This window comes from Schistocerca americana, chromosome 2 (assembly GCF_021461395.2).
Source record: "Schistocerca americana isolate TAMUIC-IGC-003095 chromosome 2, iqSchAmer2.1, whole genome shotgun sequence".
Classification (NCBI taxonomy): Eukaryota; Metazoa; Arthropoda; class Insecta; order Orthoptera; family Acrididae; genus Schistocerca; species Schistocerca americana.
In genome coordinates this window covers 761,388,093-761,414,159 of record NC_060120.1, presented here as the reverse complement: position 1 = coordinate 761,414,159, position 26,067 = coordinate 761,388,093, and the positions used below count along the sequence as shown (strand labels likewise).

At 44.6% G+C, this 26,067-nt stretch overlaps 1 protein-coding gene across 1 annotated transcript in view; it reads left to right on the top strand.

Annotated features, from left to right (window-relative positions):
- The first annotated feature begins 906 nt into the window (after nt 1-906).
- Nucleotides 907-26,067, top strand: part of LOC124595758 (NEDD8) — a 59,412-nt gene continuing 34,251 nt past the window's right edge. The window contains exons 1-3 of the mRNA XM_047134636.1: nt 907-1,020; nt 1,119-1,136; nt 1,358-1,470. Of these exons, the coding sequence (XP_046990592.1) occupies nt 1,003-1,020; nt 1,119-1,136; nt 1,358-1,470 (149 nt within the window). The 5' untranslated portion in view covers nt 907-1,002. The remainder of the gene's footprint in view (nt 1,021-1,118; nt 1,137-1,357; nt 1,471-26,067) is intronic.

Sequence of the window (26,067 nt, the reverse complement as noted above, 5' to 3'; positions counted from 1 at the left end):
GTGAACCTATAAACGTCATTTAAGCTTCACAAGATTGCGGTAGTGTACATTATTTAATATAAAAAGGGAAGATGGATGAGCAGAGTAGAAAAGTTATAAGTTCGTTTTTCACTGTGACTTTGAGCAATAGAATGTAAAGTGCAGAAACGGTGATAAGAAAATCAGCATCTCTATTGCAGCCAGGCTCTTAAGCAGTAATCCGGTGAACAGGATTAACTTAAGAAGGGAGGAAAGATAATGGCCAAAAGCACTAGCAGCATGGAAAGCAGACCAGAACTGTAATCGGGTTGCTGCCACAGCCTGCCCACTGGACGACACCCCCACAAGTCAGTGGAAACTGCCCAACTCCGAGTCACACTCTTTACAAATGCCAGTGAACTGAGACCTCAGTATGCTTCTGCAGCGTCACTGGCACATAACTGCTGCTGGATGATGGATCCCACCATGAAGTACAACGTTCACCAGTCGTCGTCGTCATCGACGAACTTGAGACGCCGCTACATTTGACTTCTTCGAGCCGTGAAACTGTGACTGCTATCTGACTGCCTGATCCGGTGCCGCCAGCACCTGCCACCGATTCTATAGTTCAGGTCAAGCTCTAAGTGTCCTGAACTAAAGTCCCTTTGCCGGAGGGTATCCTCTTGTTGCCGGGAATTCTTTCCTTCATCGGCAGATGGCGGGCTAGCAATATATTGAAAGTTGAAACTTTGTCGTGTAAACGCACGAGAATCAGGGCAATCTTCTACATTCCCGTAGGTATCTGCGTAGACCGAGTATTACGTGTGGACCGACCTTTAAGAATGCTTGACGATGCCTGAACTTACTAAGTATTGATAAAATATCGCAGACGTATTCCATAGATCACATTTTCCCCTCTTCTTGTTGTAATGTTATGTTGCATCTTTGATTCAGCTTGCGGTTGTGCGATTTGCTGTGGTGGGAAAGGTATTCAGGTGTAAGGAAGTTTCTTGTTTCTTTATTCACCTCTCGAAAAAATAAAAAATGCTGATCAAAGTGAAAGTAAGTTATTTTTTAAATTTCTTATAGAGTTTCTTCACTCCTTAACTGCACTCATAGCATTTAATAACTTTGTGTTTATTTCCATGTTCGGCGTGAAGACATTGACGGGAAAGGAAGTAAGTATCGTATTCTTTCATAATGTACCTTAGAATATCGTGGTATACATTTCATACTTGCTTCGAACATCATACTTTTGCTATGTCCTGTAGTTGACTGCAGAATTGTTTGACATTATTTATATCGATTTTGTCATAATCTAAACAATATACAAAAATGCAGTAACGTACTCGTTATCTGGCTAGTAACTATTTCTCTGAATCTGTCCCTGCATGCCCAGATTGAAATAGATATTGAACCAACTGATAAAGTTGAGAGAATAAAGGAACGCGTCGAAGAAAAGGAGGGAATACCACCGCAGCAACAGAGACTGATCTTCTCAGGAAAACAAATGTAAGTAAATATACCACTAACGTTCCCTATCTTCATTGTATATTTCACCTGATTGTTCAGAAACCCCCACTGTCATTGATACGTAAAGTTATACATTAATGCCAATTGCATGTTACCTCACAAAAAAAAGCTATTGCTATAAGCCATACGATTTGGTAATCAGTTGTCGTTTATTTTGAAATTCTGGAATATTTGTTTTATTACAACAGTCGGGCATTGCGTTGCAGATAAGTTCAGTAAACGATCGTGTATTAAATGTTTTTATGTTGACATGTTCCATATGATATAGTGTGAAAAGATAGTGAACCATGAACATTAGCCTGACATATTGTGTCAGTGATCGTTCTGACGTATGATACGATGTTAACAGGGTACAGACGATTAGTAATGAAGACCAAATGTGTGGTGCTGAGGTATTGACAGTGAAGAGAGCAACACACATAAGTACAAACTGTCAGGAGCAATCAGTGCTTAAAGTTGTGACATGCAGGCAGGTTTACAGTGATGCAGTTAAAATACTAAATCACATATATTTTTATTAATCCACATGAAAAATCATTGACCAGTTTTTTTTACATAGGCCTACTTGAATGTATCAAAGTACACACTTCATTGCAGATAATTCAAAAGTCGTTTTGAGCAAGGAAAACAAGTAGCTAAGTCAATTATATTTTGTTAATTGGGGTCCAAAATACACCTAACTTGTTCATTGTCAGTTCAGAAATGTACCCTCTGACTGTTTTCAGCTAATGTAAGAAATATTTTCTAACACTAGTTTCAGTAGCTTGGGGGATTCATTGTTAAATGAGAGTTGAAAATGGTCTTTGTTGGAATATGCATCACTGTATTTTAGCTTCACTTTTATTGCAATGGCTGAATTTTGCCCTAAAACAACAAGCTTTTCTAATTTTGACCTGCAGTTGAGCACATAAGACTCAAATGTGTATGTACTTCAAAATCAGGTTTTGTTTTGGAATCTGTGCTTTTCTAAGTGTCACATCTTTTGGAGTAGATGTTGCATAATTCTGAGGGTTAAAGTGCACATATCATGTTTGGTAGTTCTTCCGCTGCATGTTGGCAGTTTGTTTCCGTTGGTCATAGCCATTCCGGTGCATTCTCAGTTGCCAGTGAGATTCACTGACTTTGGTAACATGTTTCGGCAGGATATATGAATTGACTACTATTGTTTTTGACATGGGACAATGCAAGACTGACTATTACTGATCTGAGACCTGAGTTTCTCCTGGCGTATACAACTTTGAAATAACCCGGAAGTTATTTGAAAATATTACTGATCTGCCTGTTACTGATTATAAGGTTGGTTACTGTTTTCTGAATGAATTTATTGCATGTTTCTTGGAACATGGCAGAATTTCTTGGGGTATTGATAGGTATTCCAATGTTGTAGTCTGGTTGTGAGCTGGTGAAGCCAGCACATGTGACTAGAGGAGACCTGGCTTTTGTGACAGACAGAACTGTAGCGTAGCCCAATGATCATTTCGAAAATTTTGTGGGGTATTTTTCAAAAGGTTGTGTTTACATAGGAACCTAATAGTACACATTTTACAGGATATTCTGCACAGTATAGTCCATCACGCCACCGCGTAATTTCGTACACTTCGTGTCATGACTACATTTATAGAACATTATTTTCTCTTTGGTTCTGCCACCTTATTTAATCATCTGACTCATCATTCATAGTGTCCAGTTCCCGTTATTCCCCACTCACACTTAACAACCACAGCACACAACAGAAAAGTCACTGACACTGTGAATGTTTACCATTCAGAGACTGCGTGAGTCAGTACAAAGAGGATTGTTGCTACTTGACTATTTCCTTGCATATTCATATTAGTCGTCTGCACTGATCATAGTTTATGCCTGGCCATTATTTGTTGCCACTCCTTTTTTTTTTCTCCCCCCCCCCCCCCCCAGCACACATCCTCAACACCATCTATAGCTCCCTTACTGTGAGAATCAGCAAGGAAGGTCCAATCGCTCTGCAGATTAAAAACCTCCTCCACCAAACATAACCTTGAGAGTACATATCTATTTTTAAACTGTACAACACATACATGCAAGTAGTATCTAAATTTGGAAATTTTTCCTTGGGTCACTTGTGATAGCATTAAGAAATGTCACAGCTGATACTAGTCATCCCTTACAATACCATATGACAGCTTTATGTTTTCATTGGGCCAAGCACACTTTGTAAAGGTGATCATTTGCCTCAGAATTCCAGTGTACAGGCTGTATTTCATCTTGGTACGTTGTTGGAAAATATATTCCTAGTAGGCCCTATAACTTGCCTTCTCCCAACTTTCTCCTTCTAGTTCCCAAAATAATTAGCCTTTTCTTATGAAACAATGGACATTAAATGAAAATACGTTCCCGAATCTCATTCAAGATTTTCAGTGGAGCTGTGTTCTTTCTATCCCCGCTTGGGGTTCCCACCAACTTCCATCCAATGCTTCCAGATGTTGTTTTTTTCTTCTCAGCATTGTAATCTTAAGGACTTATGTTGAGAACATAATTTGCATATTTTAAACATTGTCCAATCACACATTATCTATTCTCAGTACTGCAAGACATTTTACTTAGTAGTTCTCTAGGATTTGTTGGAAAATTCAGTATTGCAGCTAGCAGAGATTATTAAGAAATTGTTGCACCTGGCAACCTAGTGGTAAAGTGTATGCCTGAAAACTGAAAGGTCTCGAGTTGAAATCCTGGCTGAAGCATCTCACATTTCAGTCTCTCATTAACATAAGCTTCACACCTCAGTGATATGAAGATCACCAGAAACGACATGTGATTGTTCTGTGTGAAACTGCAGGTGTCCTTTCCCATGTAAGATTAGTGAGGCGAGTTACAGACATCCAAAGTACCACAGTGATGTGCAGTTGGAAGAATTGCACCAGGCCTGTGACGCACACTGAATCAGCATTACTATTGTTGTTGTTCATACAAAGGTATTAAAATTGGCATGATGTTAGTATACATAGATGTTATGAAGTCTAACATGTCCAAGGATTATATGTATGGAATGTTAGGGTTAACAGAAACGTCCAATTCCACCTGTCTGCTTTGACCAGTGACGTCACCAATAATGCGGAAATGACCATTCGTAACTTCTCCCATATCGCGACTGATGTCATAACGTAAACATGACAACAAATACAAAAATAGATCAAAAAACCATCAAATACATGTTCCTCCAAATATATAATGAAACTAACGGGACAAGCGAGAGAAATTGGGGGTTTTTGGGTGGGGCAAACTAAAAATACACATGCCACTAAACCAAATGACAAAAATGATAAAACGACCACAACCTTCCCAATATCAACTAAAAACAATATGCACCGGAATTGAACACTTCCCTTGACCTATGTAAGTAAACAGAAAATACTGATACCAAATCATGAAACCCAAAACTACAACCATGTCCACAATCATCACTATCTCAAAAAGCGCAACAGAAGAATAAAATTGGAATTGAACACTTCCCTTGACCTATATAGGTCAACAGCAATTACCAATACCACACTGTCAGTCTCAAAACTCTCACCCTCACCACACTTAATCCATCCACAAACATATAAACACCTAGAAAATCAAAATTAGAATCGAACACTTCTCTCCACATATAGCTGTCCGTGATCTGAGACGCTGGAACTTTACTAAGCCTCATTTCTTCACGACACACTGAACTCTTCGCGACTTCAGCCAACAGGCTGAATAGCTGATGAAATTTTATTAGAGACAACACCCTGTCCCCCATCACCATCATCTCCAACAACCAAAAACTGTTGACCTTGTCAGTCACATCCACACCTACAAAAGACATAAACCAAAGTGATTTTCCAAAATTCAAACATGACGAACAGAAAAAAAACTACAGTAACGTCGACATAACAAAACCAAAATCGTTAACTCACTGAAAAATATTCTGCTGAAAGCACAGTCACCACCGATACCACGCACATGCAATTCTACCACGCAAGTGAACCCAATACCCTACGACATGCAAACCATACACACACCACCAGAGAGAACCACCGACCACAACAATACGCCACCTATAAACACGCTACACATGCAAACTAAACCAAAAACATTACCTAACACACAAACACACCACCAATCATATCAAAATTACACCTGCAAACACGCCACTATCACCAATTACACTCTGCACCGTCATGCCATCACACACCACAACAGCCTTACGTCACAGGTCAAAGCCGACGGGTGGAATCGGACACTTCGGTTAACCTGAATGTTACATCAATTTAAGTACTGACCTCAATGAGTTTAGGAAGAGCTGTTCTCAAATCTAACCCCCTGCCCCCACCAGACTGGTTGGGAATACTGTTGTGGATTCCTTTAACAGCTCTTCATAAGGACAATGAGTATTTGTATGACTATAAGAAGGTGGCACTTGACTAGGACAGCAGGCATCTGTTTTCTTGCTTTGTCTTCTCTTATTGTCGGTGCTGTTTAGGCATTTCAGTGGTGGCATAGGAAGTGAAGGCACGGCGTGGGGGGGGGGGGGCAGTGACTGTTATGAATTAATGTGTAGATAAGACTGCCCCATGGTGTTATCTTTTCCCCATCAAGGCAGTGAACATTTGAAGGTGCTCACATCTGATGATTGAAACCGGTAGTGGAGCAAATAATACGCAAAAATGTGGCAGTTTCATCTGTGCATTATTTCACTGTAAGGTTTACCTGATCCCTCCACATTTCTTGTATTTCATTTCTCACCTCTTTCTGTTGTTCATGCTCTGCTTTGGTCACTTCTGTACTTTTTGGGCTCATCTCTCAACTTTTTTTTAAGGTAATTCTGTGACCCTGTTTGGTAAAAGTAAAATTTAATGTGCAAACATGGATCTGTACAAGTTGCTTCTGTATTCATGCTGTTTCCTTTTGCAGAGTAGTGCAGAGCCATTATAGTTTACATTAGGTGTGTACTGGTCCCTTAATGAGAGTCCAGTAGCTTCTTAGCCGTTGGCTTCTATTTAACCTACATCAGTTTGTGGTAATCTCGGAACAAATAATTGTTAACACCAATTTCTTTGTTGAATGTGCATAAACATTTTTGTTGACAGTAGATTCTGTCAGTAGTATTCCCATTTGTAGCATTTAATGAATTGTTGTGCTATGAGCATCCAAAGGAAGAATTTGAGTAAACTGTAAAATTACAAGGAAAGCTATTGGCTGGCCAGTACTTACCTTCAGAAGGGGAAATGCCAGTACTACCAACAGATGGATAACCACAGGAAACTATTCCTCAGGGTGAGGGTTCAAGAGGGTTAGACAGATGCAGTAGGCCACTCAGGCCTCCACCTGTAGTCAGAATGAGGGGAGACAAAACTAAAGCTACTCTCATAGATAGCGTTCTGTTGTGGTTCAGTGAGCATGCTGTTTGTCCCTGTAAGTTTTATTCAGTAACTAATAAAGCATTATAAACTTCTGCATTGTATTTTACCTTGTTTAAGTCAAAACAGAACTACAGTTACATAATTTGTGGCACTGTGAAGACCCATATTTCTTACGTATCTATTGCTTCATCACAATACTCAGTATAACAGTGTCATTCCACAGGAAGGTGACATATTTCAGGAATCATCCCCACCTCTCCATCGCTGATTTGAATGAAATTGTGCATATATGTTCCCTATAGCTGAAAACTAATTTGTGTCAAATTTTGAGCTAAAGATTTAAAAAATTCAAGTCTTTAGGGGGATTTCAATAAATGGTTGCAAAATGTTAAGCCAGCTCTTCAACAGTTTTGGACAACTTTAAGGCTGCTTGATATTGAAAGTAATTGAGAGATGTCAGGGTTTGGAAAATATCATGACAATTTTTCAACCCAGTAAGTCTGCAGAGAAGTACTTACCAGATGTACTCAACTATAAGAATATTTTAGAAGTTATTAATATATGAACAGGTCACTAGTTTTTATTAAATTCTTGCATACTTTGCTAACTATTTTTCCTATGTTTGCTGTAACAGTCTGTTACTTTTGGGTGCCATAATTTTTTATATTTACATGACTTGAGAGAAATGCAGGTCTGTGACAACTGGGCATTGAATTACTTCTTCGACTTACCAGATGTGTTTCCTTGCCAACCCAAATTCTCAACTTGGCGCACTCTACACATTCAGCATCCACCACCATTATCCTAAGTTCTCGCAGCCTTATCTGATTCCTGCAAGAGTTTGGACGTAGTGTTCACCCGCACTAAAGTTATCATTACCATCAAGGTGTGTGTGTGTGTGTGTGTGTGTGTGTGTGTGTGTGTGTGTGTATATAGTCACATATCTAACAGATCACAACACACATTGTTGTATTTGCTTTTTTGTATCTTATATAACCAAGAAATAATAACTGCACTGGAAATTGGAAACAGCCTATCGCTCACTTGGAGAAATATATTTCAAGTACTAGATGCAGTTGTTCCCAGGTGCACACTGACTAATGTGTGCAGCATTTTAATATCTACAATAAAAACAGAATTGTTTTGTTTACTAAGCAGCTCGAAGATTTTGTACCATAAAAGGTTAAAATTTTGCTTATGACAAATGAAACCAGATGATGGCCGTGACTTACCACCTCTGACAATAGGTGGTGTAGACAATCCAGAGTGCCAGTTAGCCTGTTATTAGTGATTGCAAAAAGAAACCTGATTCACTGACACAGTTCCAATCTGACCAACCCACTCTTTTGAAACCGTCAATATGCTTAAAAGAATTTATTACATGCTTATCTCTATTTGACGTATTGCAAAAGTGCTACTGTAATCCATTTGCAAAAACAAATCAGATGAATTAAGGAAACTCATAAAAATTATTCCTGACTTGCCAGAATGAGTTTTGCAAACTCCTTGCTGCTGTTATTCTCCTCAGTGTCTTCAAGATTAATTAACAAACAGAAAGCAGAGAAAGTGCTAGCTCACATCTTGGCCATTCTCCTCCAAAAGCTGTATTCGTAGCCAGATTAATTAATGTAACTACTAAGCATTTTTTAAGTTTCTTGGAAAAATGCACTTGTTAAAATGTTGGATCCCAAATGTTTCATAGTTTTATCTTAAAGCTCATTTTTTGACCATATATATGGAGGTCTCCAAAACAAACAGAACATTTTCTAATACAAAACGCACGCTCTTTCTTATGAAATAGAAATAAAGTAAACAGGCAGTGAAAATATTTAGCAATAAGACATGAAAGTATGCAAGAAATTTCATAAACAAGATTTTGATGGCATCCAGAATGAATTTGCACTCTGCAGTTAAGCTCATGTACATTGATTTGAAACTTTCTGGCAGTTTAAAACTGTGTACTGGACTGAGGGGAAGGTAGGAGACAAGGCAATGCTGGGGTCTGTGCGTCATGCTCGGATAACTTATTAGAGTGCTTTCCTGTGAAACACAAGGTTCCCAGGTTGCAATCCCAGTCCAGCACACAATATTTGGCATGAAGTGTTAATTTTTTTGATTGCATGTTTACATATTAACTTCTAAAATACTCAGATAACTGCTTCAGTTATGGAGGGTTGATAACAAGTAGGTTCTCTGTGCAGTTGCTAAAGAGCAATCAATATGTTTTGTGAATAATTTGGCTAATTTCATTTAAAATCATCCAAATATAAAGCAGCATCTTCACATGAATGGTGAAAAATTCGTGTTAGAAAGTACATAATGAAAGAGGGTTAAAGCAAAGTAATTTTTCTCGAATTTTCAATCAAATCTAGTTTAAAGACCCTTTTGAACTATTCATCATTTTCTCAAACTGGTGTCAAGAGACAAGATGGGTTATAAATTTGTAACCACTATAACTTTATTTATGAATCTGTTTTATTCAATTTAGCATCATTGGAAAGATAAAAGTTCAATTATTAAAATGCTGGAATGATGCATAAAAATGAAATTTTGTTATGAAGATTGTTTCCAAAGAATTTTTTCCCTCCAAATTCCAGGGTTTCCCCCGTGCCACCACCAGCAAAATCCTAAGTTTCACATAGTTAATTTTTGTTTCATACAATGCTTGTTACAATACTTTCCAGCATAAAAAAGGTAGATGTGACCTCTGTTTAGGGATTTAAACTGAAATAGTATAAAGTAATTAACTAGCTTAGTTTTGTTACTTTTTGGTACAGCAAATGATCAATCCACATCAAATACAACCACATTTGTAAAAACTATTTATGCCTTTAAACAAGTTACCAGTGGAGAATATTGTGTCAGACCTGAAAGTATGTAAGCAACAGGTGCTTGTGCTTTCCATAAGGGATCTGGCAAACATCAGCATGAAGAGAGCACAAATAAATTGATTAGACACAGTTTCATTAAAAGGGTTACATTATGACAACTGTTACAACTTTCTCTTTGTAATTATTCATTGCATCATCTCCCAGAATATTGAGCTTTTCTCTAGGGACACTGTCTAAATGTAAAACATTGCTGTGCACTGTTCTTTCAATTTCACAATAAACAGATTAGTCAATATGTTACTACAAGGTGCTAATGACAGAGGCAAGTATGCGGATTCTGGCTTTTACTGCATAAAATAAAGGAGTAAAATATGAGGAGCCGTCCACACTCTTTATCTAAAAGTGTCATAACACCTGCCAAAAAGCATTATGGAAGCCTAATATTGTGGAGCAGCTGGTTTCTATATTCAGTGATGAAACAGTGTTTCTCATCTTGATTTAGGAAGAAGTAATCAGATTTTAGACCTAACCATAACATTAAGTGCCAGAGTATGAACAAACCTAATTTTTCAGAGAAAAATGTATTGCTTTATAAATGATTTAATACTTTTTTCCGTAAAATAAGTGAAACATAAAATACATTTTATTGACGCTTGTAAACAGTTGCTGCAGATTTCATAAAACGTACGAAAAGGTCTTTTTCTCCACTCCACTTCTGCCTCCACAGATATTCGAATACGTGAGTATTTAACATATTACTGCACTGGTTACGCCCATTTAACATCCTTTTTATCGTCGACCAGGTGTTTTCTTTTATGTTACGTGCACCTGTTTCAGGGATCTTGAACGTTAATTTATCGTTCACAATCAAATGCTTGAAACTTTCGTCTTCTAAACACTTGTAAGAACTAAAACACTGAGAAATAACTGTCGTTCCTGGAAGAATAAATTCCTTTATGACATTAAAGAGCACAGTTTTCTTCCGTTTAGCGGCAACTTTAAAAAAACACTTGTGTGTCCCTCTTTGTATTCCCGCGAATATCCACCTTCCTGTGCCTTTATTCCCTTTAGCAAATTTCCTCCTTCCAAGGATTGCTTCGTCGATTTCCACAATCACGCTTTCTCCTCCAAGTTTTTCTCCTTCTCTGAGACACATTTCTACGCACACTTCCCTACACAAGTGTTTCCACTCAACCACTGTCTTCCTCGATAACTTAAGTTCATCAACGATGAAAACATTTCTGCATCGTTTGACCCAGAGATACGTCAACTTCAAAATCGTGATGAGACTTAGCTTGCTTCCCGAAAACCATGTGTTATTTCGGACACTGCAGCTGATTCTGTGGTCATTCTTTTCGCATCCCCACAGAACCCCATCACGGTGGTTTGTACGGCCAATTAGCGTCATTGGTTCACCACACTTCGTGCATTTTCTTTCTTGGTCAAGGAAACCATTCGACATGCACCACTTCACTACGTCACCACCTCTGAAACCCATAATGACCAGGTCACTAAAATGAACAGTTTTGTGCGCCATAGCTGAACACCGAATGGATGGGGAAATTGTATTTCGCGACCTAAAGATTCAGACGCATGCCCTCTGTTGTGATGTTTCTCATTGGTTACTTACAGCGCTATGTAATGACGCATACCAACTGTGTGACTTTAAACGCCTCATAAGAGAACCAAAGATATGGCTTATTGGAGCACCACAGTCTAACATAATAGACTGTGGGAGCACTTTGCTAGTGATGCACGCATTCTATGGGGCAACACGGTTGCTTACTGTAGGATAAGAATAATGCTGTCAAGGACAGCTGTTTGAGGAATAGGCGAACTGCTGGCAACGATGGTGTAACTGTGAAAGCATGTTGTATAATGGCATTTTATTCCGCGGTTCGGTATTCGCCGTGTAGCGTTCCCATTCTGTTATGTTGGCAACGCAAATTGATCTTGTGCGCGAAATTAAGGATATACGATTGATTTAGATGTCATCTCTGATACAGTCAATCGTAAACAAGAGTGAGAAGTGTTTCCAATAACATAATTAGTATTTTGAGGACAGATTAGTGGGTATGTTAAAAGTTTAAGGAGTGTAATGGAAAACAGGTGTTGATGTCGCCACAACTAATGAGAAATGTTTTAGCACGCAAATCAACAAGTAACGCAATGAAACAATATAGCCTAACAAAGATAATCAGACGTCCATTAAACCACTAACAGGTATGTGTTTCGAATGTTCGGATGAAAGCAACGGAAAAGGAATGCTAGTTTTTAAATTCCAAACCGTTTGAATGCATATTGGGGAGCTGTTAAGACAGTGCATTTTGAAGGTAAGCTGACACCCCAGGGAAAAAAACCTGAGCTATAGCTTCGATGATGGTTATTCTGCAGCAGTGGTTTTGTAATAGTATATTATTTTTGTTTGTGATAAGGTTATTTTATATTATGTGGTATTTTCAGTGTCTTGCATTTGGTGACAAGATAAAAGTAATTGAGGAAAGCTTACTGGTTCACAATTCTGAGATTTTGCTCACTAGCTAGCTTGTTATATTTGCATCTTTGAATGAGTTATTAATTGAAGCAGCAGTGGGTGACATACAGAAAGAAAATTTGTAAACTCTTCCCCTCTGTACATTAATTCTTCACTAGTTTCGAAAGTCTTGCACATGGAAAGATGCAGATTTTATCATGTAATGGTTGTGTGATTATAATTGGGGCATATGCAGAGAGAATAAGTTGCCAGTGTTGACAATATGCAACCATAAATCTCTTTAGATTACTGAGGTAGAATTATATGTATGGCTTAATGCATGTTAATCTGTTTGTTTAGTCTCATCTGATGTAGGAGGAACAATAATGGTTTATGCGTAACTTTAGTTTGTGCATCAGCTGTGGGAGGGAATATGGCTTGGCTAATTCAGACATTCATCTCCTGGCTTAACTTATGGCTTTGATGCTCTTAAAGTTGAGTTGCTTATCAGACTCGCCACCATTTGTCAGAATGCCAGCAATGTTTGCCATATAATTCACAGGCAAGATTCACAACAGCTGCTTCATAAATATGTTAAATTATTGCACTTGAGGATGTCATGCCTTCAAAAACCTTTGAAAAATTTATGAAATATGAATATTATAAATATTCTGGTACCTATTTCATGTGAGCTAATAGAGAATGCAGTGTATATAGAGAATGCAATGTATTATAAATAATTCTTCACGATTGTGATTGCAAGCTGTATATGGTGTGATGTGCTTAAAGGCACTAGGTGTAAACATATTTTTCTTGTTCAGTGTTTCTGTTCATGAGACAATATCAGGTCAGAAAAAGTGAGTGCAATTCAGTGAGCTGCAGCAAAGAATTTTTATATGGGGCATTGATGGGAATTAAAGGATTCTGAAGAAACAATCTTGTGCTCTAACAGTTCATTCTTGTGCAGTTTGAAACTTGTCATGTCCAAGGGCGAGGCAGATTAAATAGTAGTGCTGCTGGCGTTCCTTTTTCTATATCGGTGAAAGCCTCCAACAGAAATACCAGATAGTTAGAAGCAGCCGAGTCATTGGTGGAATACCAGAAGTCATTTCTGAAAGAAAAATTGTTTGAGACAACCTAAGTGACAAGTCTGTCTGTTCTGTAGTACATAAACCAATATTAGTCATAGACCTTATTGGCAACTCCATCATCCGTGGCAGATATTGACAGTAACAAGGATAAGGGAAAAGCATCGTGGGTGTAAAATACAACTGATATAGCATCATTGACTTAAAATGTGACTGACCCTTGTCCCTGATAAACAACTCGTTCACTTGAAATGAAATGTACAATAAGCAATCAGTTACTACTATTACAACTCTCCAGACCTGCAGCGGCTTTCACTGTATCACCAGGACACTGGGGTCTATTGAAGCAGGGGATACAACCTGTTGGCTTTGACCAGTGATGTCATACATTACTCATAGATAATAATGTCTTCATTTTCAGCCATAGATAATAAAACAGTTCTGTGTTCCGGATAATCACTATCATTGTACATTAAAATAACTGAATATGATTTTAAAAGAGATTGCTACATATTGCTCAAAATATTCTTCGAGTGAATTTATTCAAATAATTGGTTGTTTGCAATTCATTTGGTACTTAATTTCATTCTTAGTGATATTGAGGTAATTTGGACTATTAGTTTCTTATTTTACGACAATTTTTAGTATCTCATTTTCATTTATAGGTATAGATTTATCTGTTCCGATAACTTGGATGATTTGGGAGAGGCTATGGACGTAGACATGTTGGCCACGATTTGTTTTTTATAAATGTGTGGTCTCATTACCGAGTATGTTCAATGTCATGAGTGCGGCGAACATATGCTCCTTGCAAGTGTATCTCGTCGCCATAATCACGACTTATTCGTATGGCGCTGCAGCAAAGATCGGTTGTGGTGGTCCATTAGATGAGGGACATGGTTAGAAAAAATCTGAGCTCGCCTTCAGAGACATTATGAAAATCACGTACTGTTGGTGTTTGAGATCCTGTGTGGCTGTGTGTCTATGAATGTCGTGTGAGTAAGCATACAGTTGTGGATTGGTACTCTTTTTGGAGGGAAGTTTGTGGGTAATACATGAAATATAGGAGGCCGTTGAGGGGCGGGTGTTATGGTCGAAACAGGGGGAAACCTCCAGTGGGATTATGGGTGTTGGGGGGGGGGGGGGGGGTTGTAGTTTCAGGTCAAGAGTGTGACGATGTAGTGTTTAAAGTAGTAACCAGTCGAAGGAAGTAAGTTTTGGTCAGCTTAATTGAAGATCACGTTGCAGAGGGTTCCATCGTAATTTCAGATGGTTTTTCTTCATATTGGGATTTAGGGGAAAGAGGTTATCAGCGTCTCATAGTTACCTACTATATTGAATTCAGATCATTGTCCACAGGGGCTTGCACAAATAGCATAGAGGGTTATTGGTCAGCCATGAAATCTCTTGTAGGGAAAGGGAAACATCGTCACTTAGACAAATATTCATGGAGGTGTAATACTTCCCAAACACACTGTCCGTTTAAATGTTTTGTTAAACAGGTTGGGCAAATGTACCTTGTGAAGTATGTTAGCTAATTTCGCATTACGATGAGGGGTGAATGTGTGTGTGTGTGTGTGTGTGTGTGTGTGTGTGTGTGTGTGTGTGTGTTTTCTTGTAATGTTTTGTTTGTTGTGTATGTCGGTATGTGATTTTTGTTGATGTCTTTCTAGGCTAGCTTTGGTTCTTTTAAGAAGTTCCTGTGTGGTAAGTTCATTTTTCCATTTTTTTCTTTTACTGCGTTTGTCTATTTCGACGTATTTCATTGTTGTATTACACCATTTCTTATGTTTTCTTGTACTCCAGAACGTAATAGAAATTTCGCAGCTTTCGTTCTTCTTTTGTTTCCCAGCACTAGTATCAGTAAGATTTTTTAGAACCTGTACTGGCAGTATTAAAGGCGAAGCGCCCGACGCAACTAAAATTTGTATCCCGTCAGTTGACCTTTACACTGACACTACCTATTCGAAAAGAACGGCATATGTAACTTTGATGAGATTTACTTACATATGTCAACTGGAAAGCAGGATACAAATGTTGTGTATAGCTATATAGCTCAACTAAAGAATGGGATACTGTTGTCACTGTTGTGATCAAAACTATAAATTTCAGTCGATACTATTGGTGTTGAAGGTGGAAAAAAAAAAATTGTGGCTCATAGTGAAGTACAGGATACAAATTTTATGTGTGTCGTCTTATTGCCTCTTCACGTAGTTCAACTGAGGTACTGGTTGCAAGTGTAATGTACGCCCATCTCTACATTTTCGTTAGCAGTGTTTGTTAGCAGCATAGGTCAACGGAAGTTTTGGATACAAATATTATGTACATTGCTCCTTCAGCCATCGGTGGTACTACTATCTACGTAAGAATAGACTATTAGTGGTAGCAGAGGCGAAAGAAACAACACATGTAAAATTTGTGTCCCGTATTTCAGTTGACCAACCTAGTTCAACTGAACAACAGGATATGAATGCTAACGAAAACAAAGAAATCGACGTACACTAAACTTGTATCCCGTACTGCAGTTAACCAATACAGTTCAAATGAGGTTCGAGATACAACCTATATACATGTGACGTGAGGTATTCTGTGCTACCAATATTTCCATTCATTTTTCCCCTTCATTTTCCACAGAAGTAATAAGATACAAACATGCGATATCCTTAACGTGAAAATACTACTTGACTTGATACATGTCAACTATATTTTTCGTCTCTTGTGTTCCTTTGTTTCTGAACAGTCTTGTTAGCTCTTTCATCTGTGTAATAAATGCTCTCTTGCCAATTCTGACATCATTGGTCAAAGCCGACGAGTTGTATCCCCTGCTTCACTAGACCCGGACACTGCACAATTGCAGCAGTGATCCAACCATTACCATGATTAGCAGCATCATTATTTGTAAGTATAAAATCAGAACACACCCACAAAATATGGATGGCCCTTGCTGAATCACTTGCACTCCAACTTCACTACTCGTAGTAACTTCTATATCATCAATGGCCTTATGCACCATCATCACATTATTGTGACCAAAATTGAAAGATGCATTCTTCAGCAAATAGTGTCTGCCTAGTTTACAAGAATGTATGCCTACCAGAAAAAGTTGTTTGGGAACATCAGAAACTGTCACGAACATCAGATTGGGAAAGGGGGGGGGGGGGGGGAGTTGCTATATTCTCTCCTGTTAACACAGTTCACAGTTTTGCATCCCCCTGCGGGTCCGGGGCTAAGAATAGGCCTGAGGTATCTGCATGTCGTAAAAGGTGACTAAAAGGAGTTTTGCACACTTCCGCCTTTACGTGATGGTCCCCTGTAGGGTTTGAGCACCATTCTTCAAAATTTTCCCAAAGAGTGAGCCAATTGGGAAAGGGCGCCTTACATGGTGCATTGACAGCCTTAGCCTTCTTTCTCGCCGGCTCATTCTCCATCTCTGGAGCGAGGACACCTTCCTGGGTGCATTTTACACCATGCACTACTTTGCGCCTGATATCCAGCATGGTAGTAAGTCTGTTGTGGTGGGGCCGCCATGTGCCCTGTTGGTTCTAGCCCCTGACTACACAGGGATTGCTCTGCTGATACCTGCATCGTTAACTCCCCACGTATGCCAAGGGGTAGATGCCCATCCCCCTGGGACATCGGGACTCCCAGCAATGGCTATCCTGCCAGGTGGCCTTTGCTTTGGCTGGGTAGCACCCGTGGAGAAGGCCCCGACCCTGGGGAGGCTCCCTGGTCGGAGTGGGTGCTATCAGGGCAGATGACGTGTGATAGAATAGTCCTCCATCTCTTGCTGGTGGTGAAGCACCAGCAGTCTCTAGGCGTTCATGAGCTCAAGCTGCGATGGGCAAACATCTATTAGGTGCACTACGAATTTAGTTGTGTGAACATGTTGGGAATGTGGGCCTCACGGGGAGCGTGCGAGGTAAAAGTCCCTGCAGGCGCACTATTCTGTGTGCCCTCGGTGCCTCAGATGGATAGAGCGTCTGCCACGTAAGCAGGAGATCCCAGGTTGGAGTCCCAATCGGGGCACACGTTTTCAACATATCTCCAATGACGTATATCAATGCCTGTTTGCAGCTAGGGATATGGACTGCTCAGGCAATAAGTCGGTGGCAGCAGGTGACTCAAAGGCGTAAACTGCCTCATTGAATGTTCCCCTGCCTTCCCAGTCTCATGACATCATCCTCCAGGCGGTTTTTTCCACCGCATGGCTGAGCTACGGCAACTGTTAAGCTTTACACCTGCTATCTGCATTGCCCTCCAGGAAACAAAGTTCCCGGCAATGCGGACCCCTGCCCTTCATGGTTATGAGGGATATTACAGGAACCGTAGCAATTATAATTGAGTGTCAGGTGGAGTTTTCGTTTATATCCTAAACTCAGTCTGTAGTGAAACTGCGCCCCTTCAAATCCCACTTGAAGCTGTGGCTGTCAGAATAGGACGGCACAGGAAATAACTGTCTGCAATGTATATCTTCCTCCAGATGGTGCAGTACCCCTGAAGATATTGGCCGCACTGATTGAAAAACACCCTAAACCTTTCCTACTTTTGGGAGATTTAAACGCCCATAACCCCATGTTGGGTGGCACTGTGCTTACTGGCCGAGGCAGAGATGTTGTAACGTTACTGTCTCAGTTTGGCATCTGCCTCTTAAATACTGGGGCCACCACACATTTCAGTGTGGCTCTAGGTAGTTACTCGGCCACCGATTTATCAATTTGCAGCCCAGGACTTCTCCCATCTATCCACTGAAGAGCACATGACGACCTGTGTGGTAATGACCACTTCCCCATCTTCCTGTCATTGCCCCGGTGTCAGGACCATGGGCGCCTGCCCTGATGGGCTTTAACCAAGGTGGACTGGGAGACTTTCACCTCTGCTGTCACCATTGAATGTCCCCCACACGGTAACTTCAATGTGATGGTTGAGCAGGTGACTACGACAATTGTTTCTAAGGCAGGAAACGCGATCCCTTGCTCTTTAGAGTGCCCCCGGCCTAAGACACCCTTGGTGGTCGCAGGAAGTCGCTGTGGCAATTAAGAAGCATCGGCGAGCATTACAGCAACATAAGTGGCACCTTTTCCTGAAGCACCTCATAACCTTTAAACTGCTCCGTGGTCGCATTCGCCAACTTATCGAACGACTGAAACAGGAGTGTTGGAAGATATGTCTCGACCGTTGGGTGCCACACGTCACCTTCCCAAGTCTGGTCAAAGATCAACTGTCTTTTCGGGTACAAGACTCCAACAGGTGTTGCCATAAATGGCATGTTATCTACCGACGCAAACGCGATTGCCGAGCACCTTGCTCGAGCCCCAGCCTTTCGCACTCTCAGACGGCGGCTGGAAGGGAAAGTCCTCCCATTCACTACATGCCACAGTGAATCCTATAATGCCCCATTTACAGAGTGGGAGCTCTTCAGTGCCCTTGCACATTGCCCCGACACAGCTCCTGGGCCTGATAGGATCGACAACCAGAAGATTAAACATCTCTCATCTGACTATAAGCGACATAACCTTGTGATCTTCAACTGGATCTGGTGCGATTGCGTCTTTCCATCGCAGTGGTGGGAGAGCACCATCGTTCTGGTACTCAAACCTGGTAAAAAAAACACTTGTGGACAGCTATTGGCCCATCAGCCTCACCGACGTCCTTTGTAAGCTGCTGGAACATATGGTGTGTTGGTGGTTGATGGAGTCCTGTGACCTACAGGCTCCATGTCATGGTGGCTTCTGCCAGGATCGCTCTCCCACTGATAACCTTTTCTCCCTAGAGTCTGCCATCCAAACGACCTTTTCCACACGCCAACACCTGGTTGCCATCTTTTTTTTACTTTTCTAAAGCATACAACGTGACATTGTATGAGTGGTGTATCCAGGGCCCGCTCCCTATTTTTATCCGAAACTCCTGTCGCTCTGTACTTTCCATGTCCAAGTTGGTGCCTCCCATTGTTTCTTCCATATCCAGGAGAATGGAGTCCTGCAGGGCTCTGTATTGAGTCTCTCTCTATTTGTAGTTGCCATTAACAATCTAGCAGCAACTGTCAGGCCCTTCGTCTCACCTTCTCTGTACGCAGGTGACTTCTGCATTTCGTACTGCTGCTCCAGTAGCCTACAGGGAGCCATCCACAAGGTGCGGTCATGGACTCTAGCCCATGGCTTCGTTTTCCACCATGAAGACGTGTCTCATGCATTCCTGTTGGCGCCATATCGTTCATTCGAAACCACCACTTTACCGTAATGACGATCCACTCACAGTAGTGGAGACCTATCGATTCTTACATCTGGTTTTCGACGCTCGTTTGACTTGGCTTCCTCATCTTCGTAAGCTTAAATGGAAGTGTTGGCAGCACCTCGATGCGCTCCACTGCTTTAGCAACACCAACTGGGGTGCAGATCCTCCACGCTGCTGCATCTCTAAAGATCCCTTGTTCAATCCTGCCTTGATTATGGGAGTGTGATTTATGGTTTGCCAGTGCCCTCAACATTGTGTTTGCTCGACCCGTTGCACCAGTGCGGAGTCAGACTAGCGACAGAAGCTTTTAGGACGAGTCTGGTGACAAGTGTACTGGTGGGGGCTGGAGTCCCTCCATTGAAGATCAGACTCGCACAGCTGCTAGTCAGTTACGTTGCACACATTCATAGGTATCATGAACATTCTAATTACAGTCTTCTTTTCCCTACCATGGCACTTCACCTCTCACATAAGTGTTCCAGGTCAGGGCTAATGGTTGCAGTTCACTTGCAATCTATTCTGTCTGAACTGGAGTCCTTCCCTTCACCACCTCTCCTCGAGGTCCATTCACATACACCTCCTTGGTGTAGCTGTAGGCCGAAGCTTCGTCTGGACCTTTTGCGTGGCTCTAAGGACTCCGTTAACCCTGTGGCTCTTCGCTGTTACTTCCTCTTGATTCTTGAAGTGTTCTGGGGCTCTGAAGTGGTTTACGCAGACGGCTCAATGGCTGATGGTAATGTTGGCTTTGCCTTTGTCCACAGAGGCCATATTGAACAGCATTCCTTGCCCGATGGCTGCAGTGTATTTACTGCAGAGCTGGTGGCCATATCTGTTGCACTTCAATACATCCCCCCTGCGGGTTCGGGGGTAAGAATAGGCCCGCGGTATTCCTGCCTGTCGTAAGAGGCGACTAAAAGGAGTCTCAAACGTTTTGGCCTTCTGTGATGGTCCCCTCTTGGGTTTGACCTATTTTTTTCCAAATTTCCGTTGTTAGTGCGTGCCATTTGGGGAAGGACACCTTACGTGGTGTTTTTCTATTGGTCCATCATGCTCCACCATCTTGCATGTTACCTATTGTCGTGTGGGGGGGGGGACTACGCCCAACATCTTCTGGGTTGTCTCCTTCTCGCCTTCTGCGCACTCTTCTTCTTAGCGCCCACAACAACTGTGGACCCTTTCAACACCTAAAATGCAGCACGGTAGCCAGTCCGTTGTGGTGGCGTCGTCATGTACCCTCTTGGTGGTAGCCCCCTGACCACGCAGGGATCGCACTACAGATGCCAGAGCTGTTTCCTCCCCATGCATGCCAAGGAGTAGGTGCCCATCTTGTCTGGGGCACGGGGACTCCGGGCAATGGGATATCGGCCAGGTACCCGTTGCTTTGGCTGGGTGGCGCCCTTGGGGAGAGCCCTCGTTCGGAGTAGGTGGCATCTGGGCGGATGTGGCGCAATGAAGCGCAATAAATCACACCAAGCTGGTGGTCGCACGGCCACCAGCGTCTCTAAGCGCAATATGACCCTCAGACGTTCCCCTCGTTGGCTGCGCCATGGGAGGGACGCCGATCTAGTGCCAAGCGGGAGCCTTACGTACCGCAATACCTTGTCTGCAGCAGGACTGATGGTGACTCCTTTCTTACGACGAAGCCTCTGTTTTTTGTGGAACACCTGGAGGATAAGTTTGGGGAAGTGGCGGGATTGTCAAAAATGAGGAATGGGTCCATCCTCCTCAAGACGTCCTCCCCAGCCCAGTCACGAGCGTTGCTCTTGTGTGATAAGCTGGGTGACGTCCCTGTTACCGTCACTCCCCACAGTAGCTTAAATATGGTCCAGGGTATTATTTACCATCGTGACCTCTTGTTGCAATCCGATGACGAGCTGAGAGCCGACTTGGTGTCCGTCGTGTACATAGAGGACCCAAGACAAACAGGGTGGCCACCGGTGCCTTTATCTTGGCCTTCGAGGGTGATGTCTTGCCCGAGAAGGTCAAGGTGATGGTTTACCGTTGCGACGTCAAGCCATACGTGCCTTCCCCGATGCGGTGCTTCCAGTGCTGGAAGTTTGGGCATATGTCCTCCCGTTGCCCATCCAGCGCTACATGTCGAGATTGCGGACGCCCCTCTCATCCTGATTCTCCATGTGCACCTCCGCCTGTGTGTGTCAACTGTGGGGAGCACCACTCTCCATGCTCGCCGGATTGCCCCGTTCTTCATAAGGAGCGGAAGATAATCGAATTTAAGACCCTGGACCGGCTTACTTATCGAGAGGCTAAACAGAAATATGAAAGGTTGTATCCTGCTTCCATTCGAACATCTTATGCTGCAGCCACGTTATCGTCGCCCACGCGAGCGACGGTTGTCGCCTCATCTGTGCCGCCTTCAGTGGGCCCTCGGGGCCGTGTATCTCTGTCTGCCCCCCTCGTGCCTGGGGGCAAGCCTTCCTCTGTTGCCCCCCTAGCAGTTGGGGGCAAACCCTCTTGTGTCGCTCCCCCCACGCTTACTTCGGGAGTGACATCTGCTCCACAACCGGGAGGCTCGATCCCTCCCCCTCCTCCTCCGCCGGCGTTGCCTCCGCCAGTTCCTCTCTCGCGGAAGGGGTCCCTCGGGGCTCTCCCTTCCTCCGTTTCTTCTCCTACCCAGCCGGATGTCAGCCAGTGGCTGAAGGTTCCGCCACCTGCTGGTCGTAGGGCTTCTGCGTCGTCGTCAGCCTCCGACGCTCCTTCAGAGAAGCTCTCCCAGCCCTCTCACCCTAAGGGCCGACGTGAGAAGAAGGAACGGCATGTGTCCAAGAAGAAGGACGTTCCGGCGGTTTCAGCACCGCCTGCTGTACATAGTCCTGGCTCCGGGGATGAGGTGGAGATCCTCGCCTCTGCCGCGGATCTCGCCCTCACAGAACCCTTGGGGGCCTCTCCTATGGACTCAGCTGACTCTCCCCTGGTGGCGGCAGTTGGCTCTGAGGCGCTGTCTGCCTCTTAGTCGCCTTCACACCCTCCCAGTCCCTTCCAGCTTCCATTCTCCAATGGAACTGCGGTGGTTATTTCCGCCACCTGCCTGAGCTCCGGATGCTGCTGAGTGATTCCCCTGTTCTCTGCATTGCTCTGCAGGAAACTTGGTTTCCGGCACTGCGGACCCCCGCCCTTCGTGGTTATCGGGGATACTATAAGAACCGCGCTGCCTGTCAACGAGCGTCAGGTGGGGTTTGTCTTTTTGTTCACCACTCTGCAGCTCGCCAGTACCCCTTCAGACGCCTTTAGAGGCAGTCGCTGTCAGGGTTGAGCTCTCGCCGGCTATTACTGTTTGCTCTGTTTACATTCCTCCGGATGGGGAGCTCCCCCGACATGTCTTGGCTGCACTGCTGGCTCAACTTCTGCCACCTTTGCTGCTTCTAGGCGATTTCAATGCCCACAACCCTCTATGGGGTGGGACTGTCTCCGATGACCGCGGTCGGGCCGTGGAGCATGTGTTGGCTCAGCTCGACCTTAGCCTCTTGAATACCGGTGCTCCCACGCATTTCAGTGTGGCCCATGGCTCTTTCTCGGCCATCGATCTCTCTCTTTGCAGCCCCGGACTTGTCCCATCCCTCCACTGGCGAGTGCATCCTGACCTCTGTGGTAGTGACCATTTTCCCATCTATTTGTCACTGCCCCAGTGTCATTCTTCTGGGCGCCTGCCCCGCTGGGCTCTCCACAGGGCTGACTGGCCGGCTTTTACTTCTGCTGCAACCATTGAGTCTCCCCCCCAAGGTGACATTGACGGGGTGGTCCGTGTCTTAACCACATCCATCATTTCGGTGGTCGAGGCTGCCATCCCCCGCTCTTCTGGACTCCCTCGGAGGAAGGCTGTACCCTGGTGGTCGCCGGAGATTGCTGAGGCTATTCGCGACCGTCGGTGGGCTCTCCAGCGTCATAGGCGGCACCCGTCTCTGGAGACTCTCATCGCCTTTAAGAGGCTCCGTGCCTTGGCCCGCCGTCTTATTGCACGGCGTAAGCAGGAGTGCTGGGAGCGGTATGTCTCCTCCTTGGGCTCCCGTGTCTCCCCCTCGCTCGTGTGGTCCCGGATCCGGCGGATTTATGGATACCAGACCCCTATGGGTGTCCCTGGGCTCTCCTTGGACGGCGCTGTCTGCACGGACGCTGCCGCCATTGCTGAACAGCTTGCCGCGCACTTTGCGACGAGCTCGGCGACTGCATCTTATCCCCCCGCCTTTCGCTCTCTAAAGGAGCGAGCCGAGCGGACGCAGTTCTCATTTCACACGCGTCGTTCTGAAAAATACAATGCTCCTTTCAGTGAGAGGGAATTCCTCGCTGCCCTCGCCGATTGCCCTGATACAGCACCAGGACCAGACTGCATCCACGCGCAGATGCTGAAGCATCTCTCCCGGGACTGCCAGAGACACATTCTCGCGGTATTTAACCGCATTTGGAGCGGAGGCGTGTTCCCGTCGAAATGGCGAGAGGGTGTTATTGTCCCCATCTTGAAGCCCGGTGCGGACCCACTGGCGGTGGACAGCTATCGTCCCATTATCCTCACCAACGTTTTGTGCAAATTGCTCGAACGTATGGTGGGGCGGCGTTTGTGTTGGGTCCTTGAGTCGCGCGGTCTCCTCGCTCCATCCCAGGGTGGCTTCCGTCGGGGCCGGTCTGCCACGGACAATTTGGTGCGGCTGGAATCTGCTATTCGTACGGCCTTTGCCCGACGTCAGCATCTCGTTGCTTTATTTTTCGATCTGCGGAAGGCGTATGACACCACATGGAGGCATCACATCCTCGCCACGTTGTATGAGTGGGGTCTTCGTGGTCGGCTCCCGGCTTTTCTTCAAACCTTTCTATTGCACCGCTCTTTCCGGGTGCAAGTCGGTGCCGCCTCTAGTTCTTCTTATACACAGGAAAATGGGGTCCCGCAGGGCTTGGTGTTGAGTGTGTCCTTATTTCTAGTGGCCATTAATGGTCTGGCTGCAGCCGTGGGGTCGTCGGTGTCTCCTTCTTTGTATGCCGACGACTTCTGCATCTCATTTAGCTCCACGACTACGGAAGTCGCCGAACGCAGGCTGCAGGTAGCCGTTCAGAAGGCAGCATCATGGGCTCTGACTCACGGTTTTCCGTTCTCTGCAGCCAAGACTCGAGTTATGCACTTCTGCAGGCGTCGGACGGTCCACCCTCATCCTGAACTTTACCTCGACGGCCACCTGCTTGAAGTGGTGGACACTTGCCGCTTCTTGGGACTCGTGTTTGATGCCCGGCTCACATGGGTTCCTCATATTACTCAGGTGAAGCAAAAATGCTGGCGGCACCTCAACGCCCTCCGCTGCCTTAGCCACACGTCTTGGGGTGCAGATCGCTGCACGCTGCTGCGATTGTACAGAGCCCTTGTGCAGTCTCGGCTTGATTATGGGAGCCTGGCCTATGGGTCTGCATCACCCTCAGTGTTGAAGTTGTTAGACCCCATACACCACTGTGGGGTCCGGCTTGCAACTGGCGCTTTTCGTACGAGCCCCGTGGATAGTCTACGGGTGGAGGCCGGGGTTCCCCCGCTGCGGATTCGCCGCCATCGACTGCTCGCCGACTATGCTGTCCACGTGCATTGCTCGCCAGGCCATCCCAATCGTCGCCTGCTTTTCCCTGCCATGGTCCTCCATCTGCCCGAACGGCGACCTAGGTCTGGGCTTTCCGTCGCTGTCCGCGTTCAGTCCCTGCTGTCGGAATTGGGTTAATTCCCTCTTCCGCCTCCCTTCCAGGTCCGTGCACCTACGCCTCCCTGGTGTTTGTCCCGGCCGTCCGTCCGTCTGGACTTGGCACAGGGACCCAAGGACTCGGTTCCGCCTGTGGCCCTCCGTCGCCGTTTTCTTGCGCTCCTCGCCTCATTTTCGGACTGTGAGACTGTCTACACTGATGGTTCCCTGGTTGATGGTCGCACTGCCTACTCTTTTGCTCATGCTGCCCATGTTGAGCAGCGCTCCTTGCCTGCTGGCTGCAGTATTTTTACTGCAGAGCTGGTGGCCATATTGCGCGCTCTTGAGCATATGCGTTTCTGCTCAGGTAGGTCCATCGTGATCTGCAGTGACTCCCTGAGCAGCCTTCAGGCCATCGACCGCTGCTATCCCTCCTCTCCTCTGGTGTCCTCCATTCAGGAGTCTGTTTCCGCCATTGCCCGTTCTGGTCGTTCGGTGGTCTTGGTCTGGACGCCCGGTCATGTTGGCATCCCAGGGAACGAACGTGTAGACAGGCTGGCCAAAGGGGTGATCGACGCCCCGGCTTTGGGGATCGGCCTTACGGCTCGCGACCAGCAGCTGGTGTTGCACCGTAAGCTGATTGGGATGTGGGCTGCTGAGTGGCGTGGTATGACAGCCCCGAATAAACTGCGGGCTGTCAAGGGGACGACAGATGTGTGGCGTTCCTCCCTGCGGGCTTCTCGCAGGGACTCGGTAGTCCTGTGTCGGCTGCGCATCGGCCATACATACCTGACGCACGGCCATCTGTTGCGTCAGGAGGATCCCCCCTTGTGTCGGTGTGGGTCCCGGCTGACGGTCGGCCACATTTTGCTGGAGTGTCCTCGACTGCGCACACTCCGGCAATCTTTTAATCTCCCGGGCACTTTG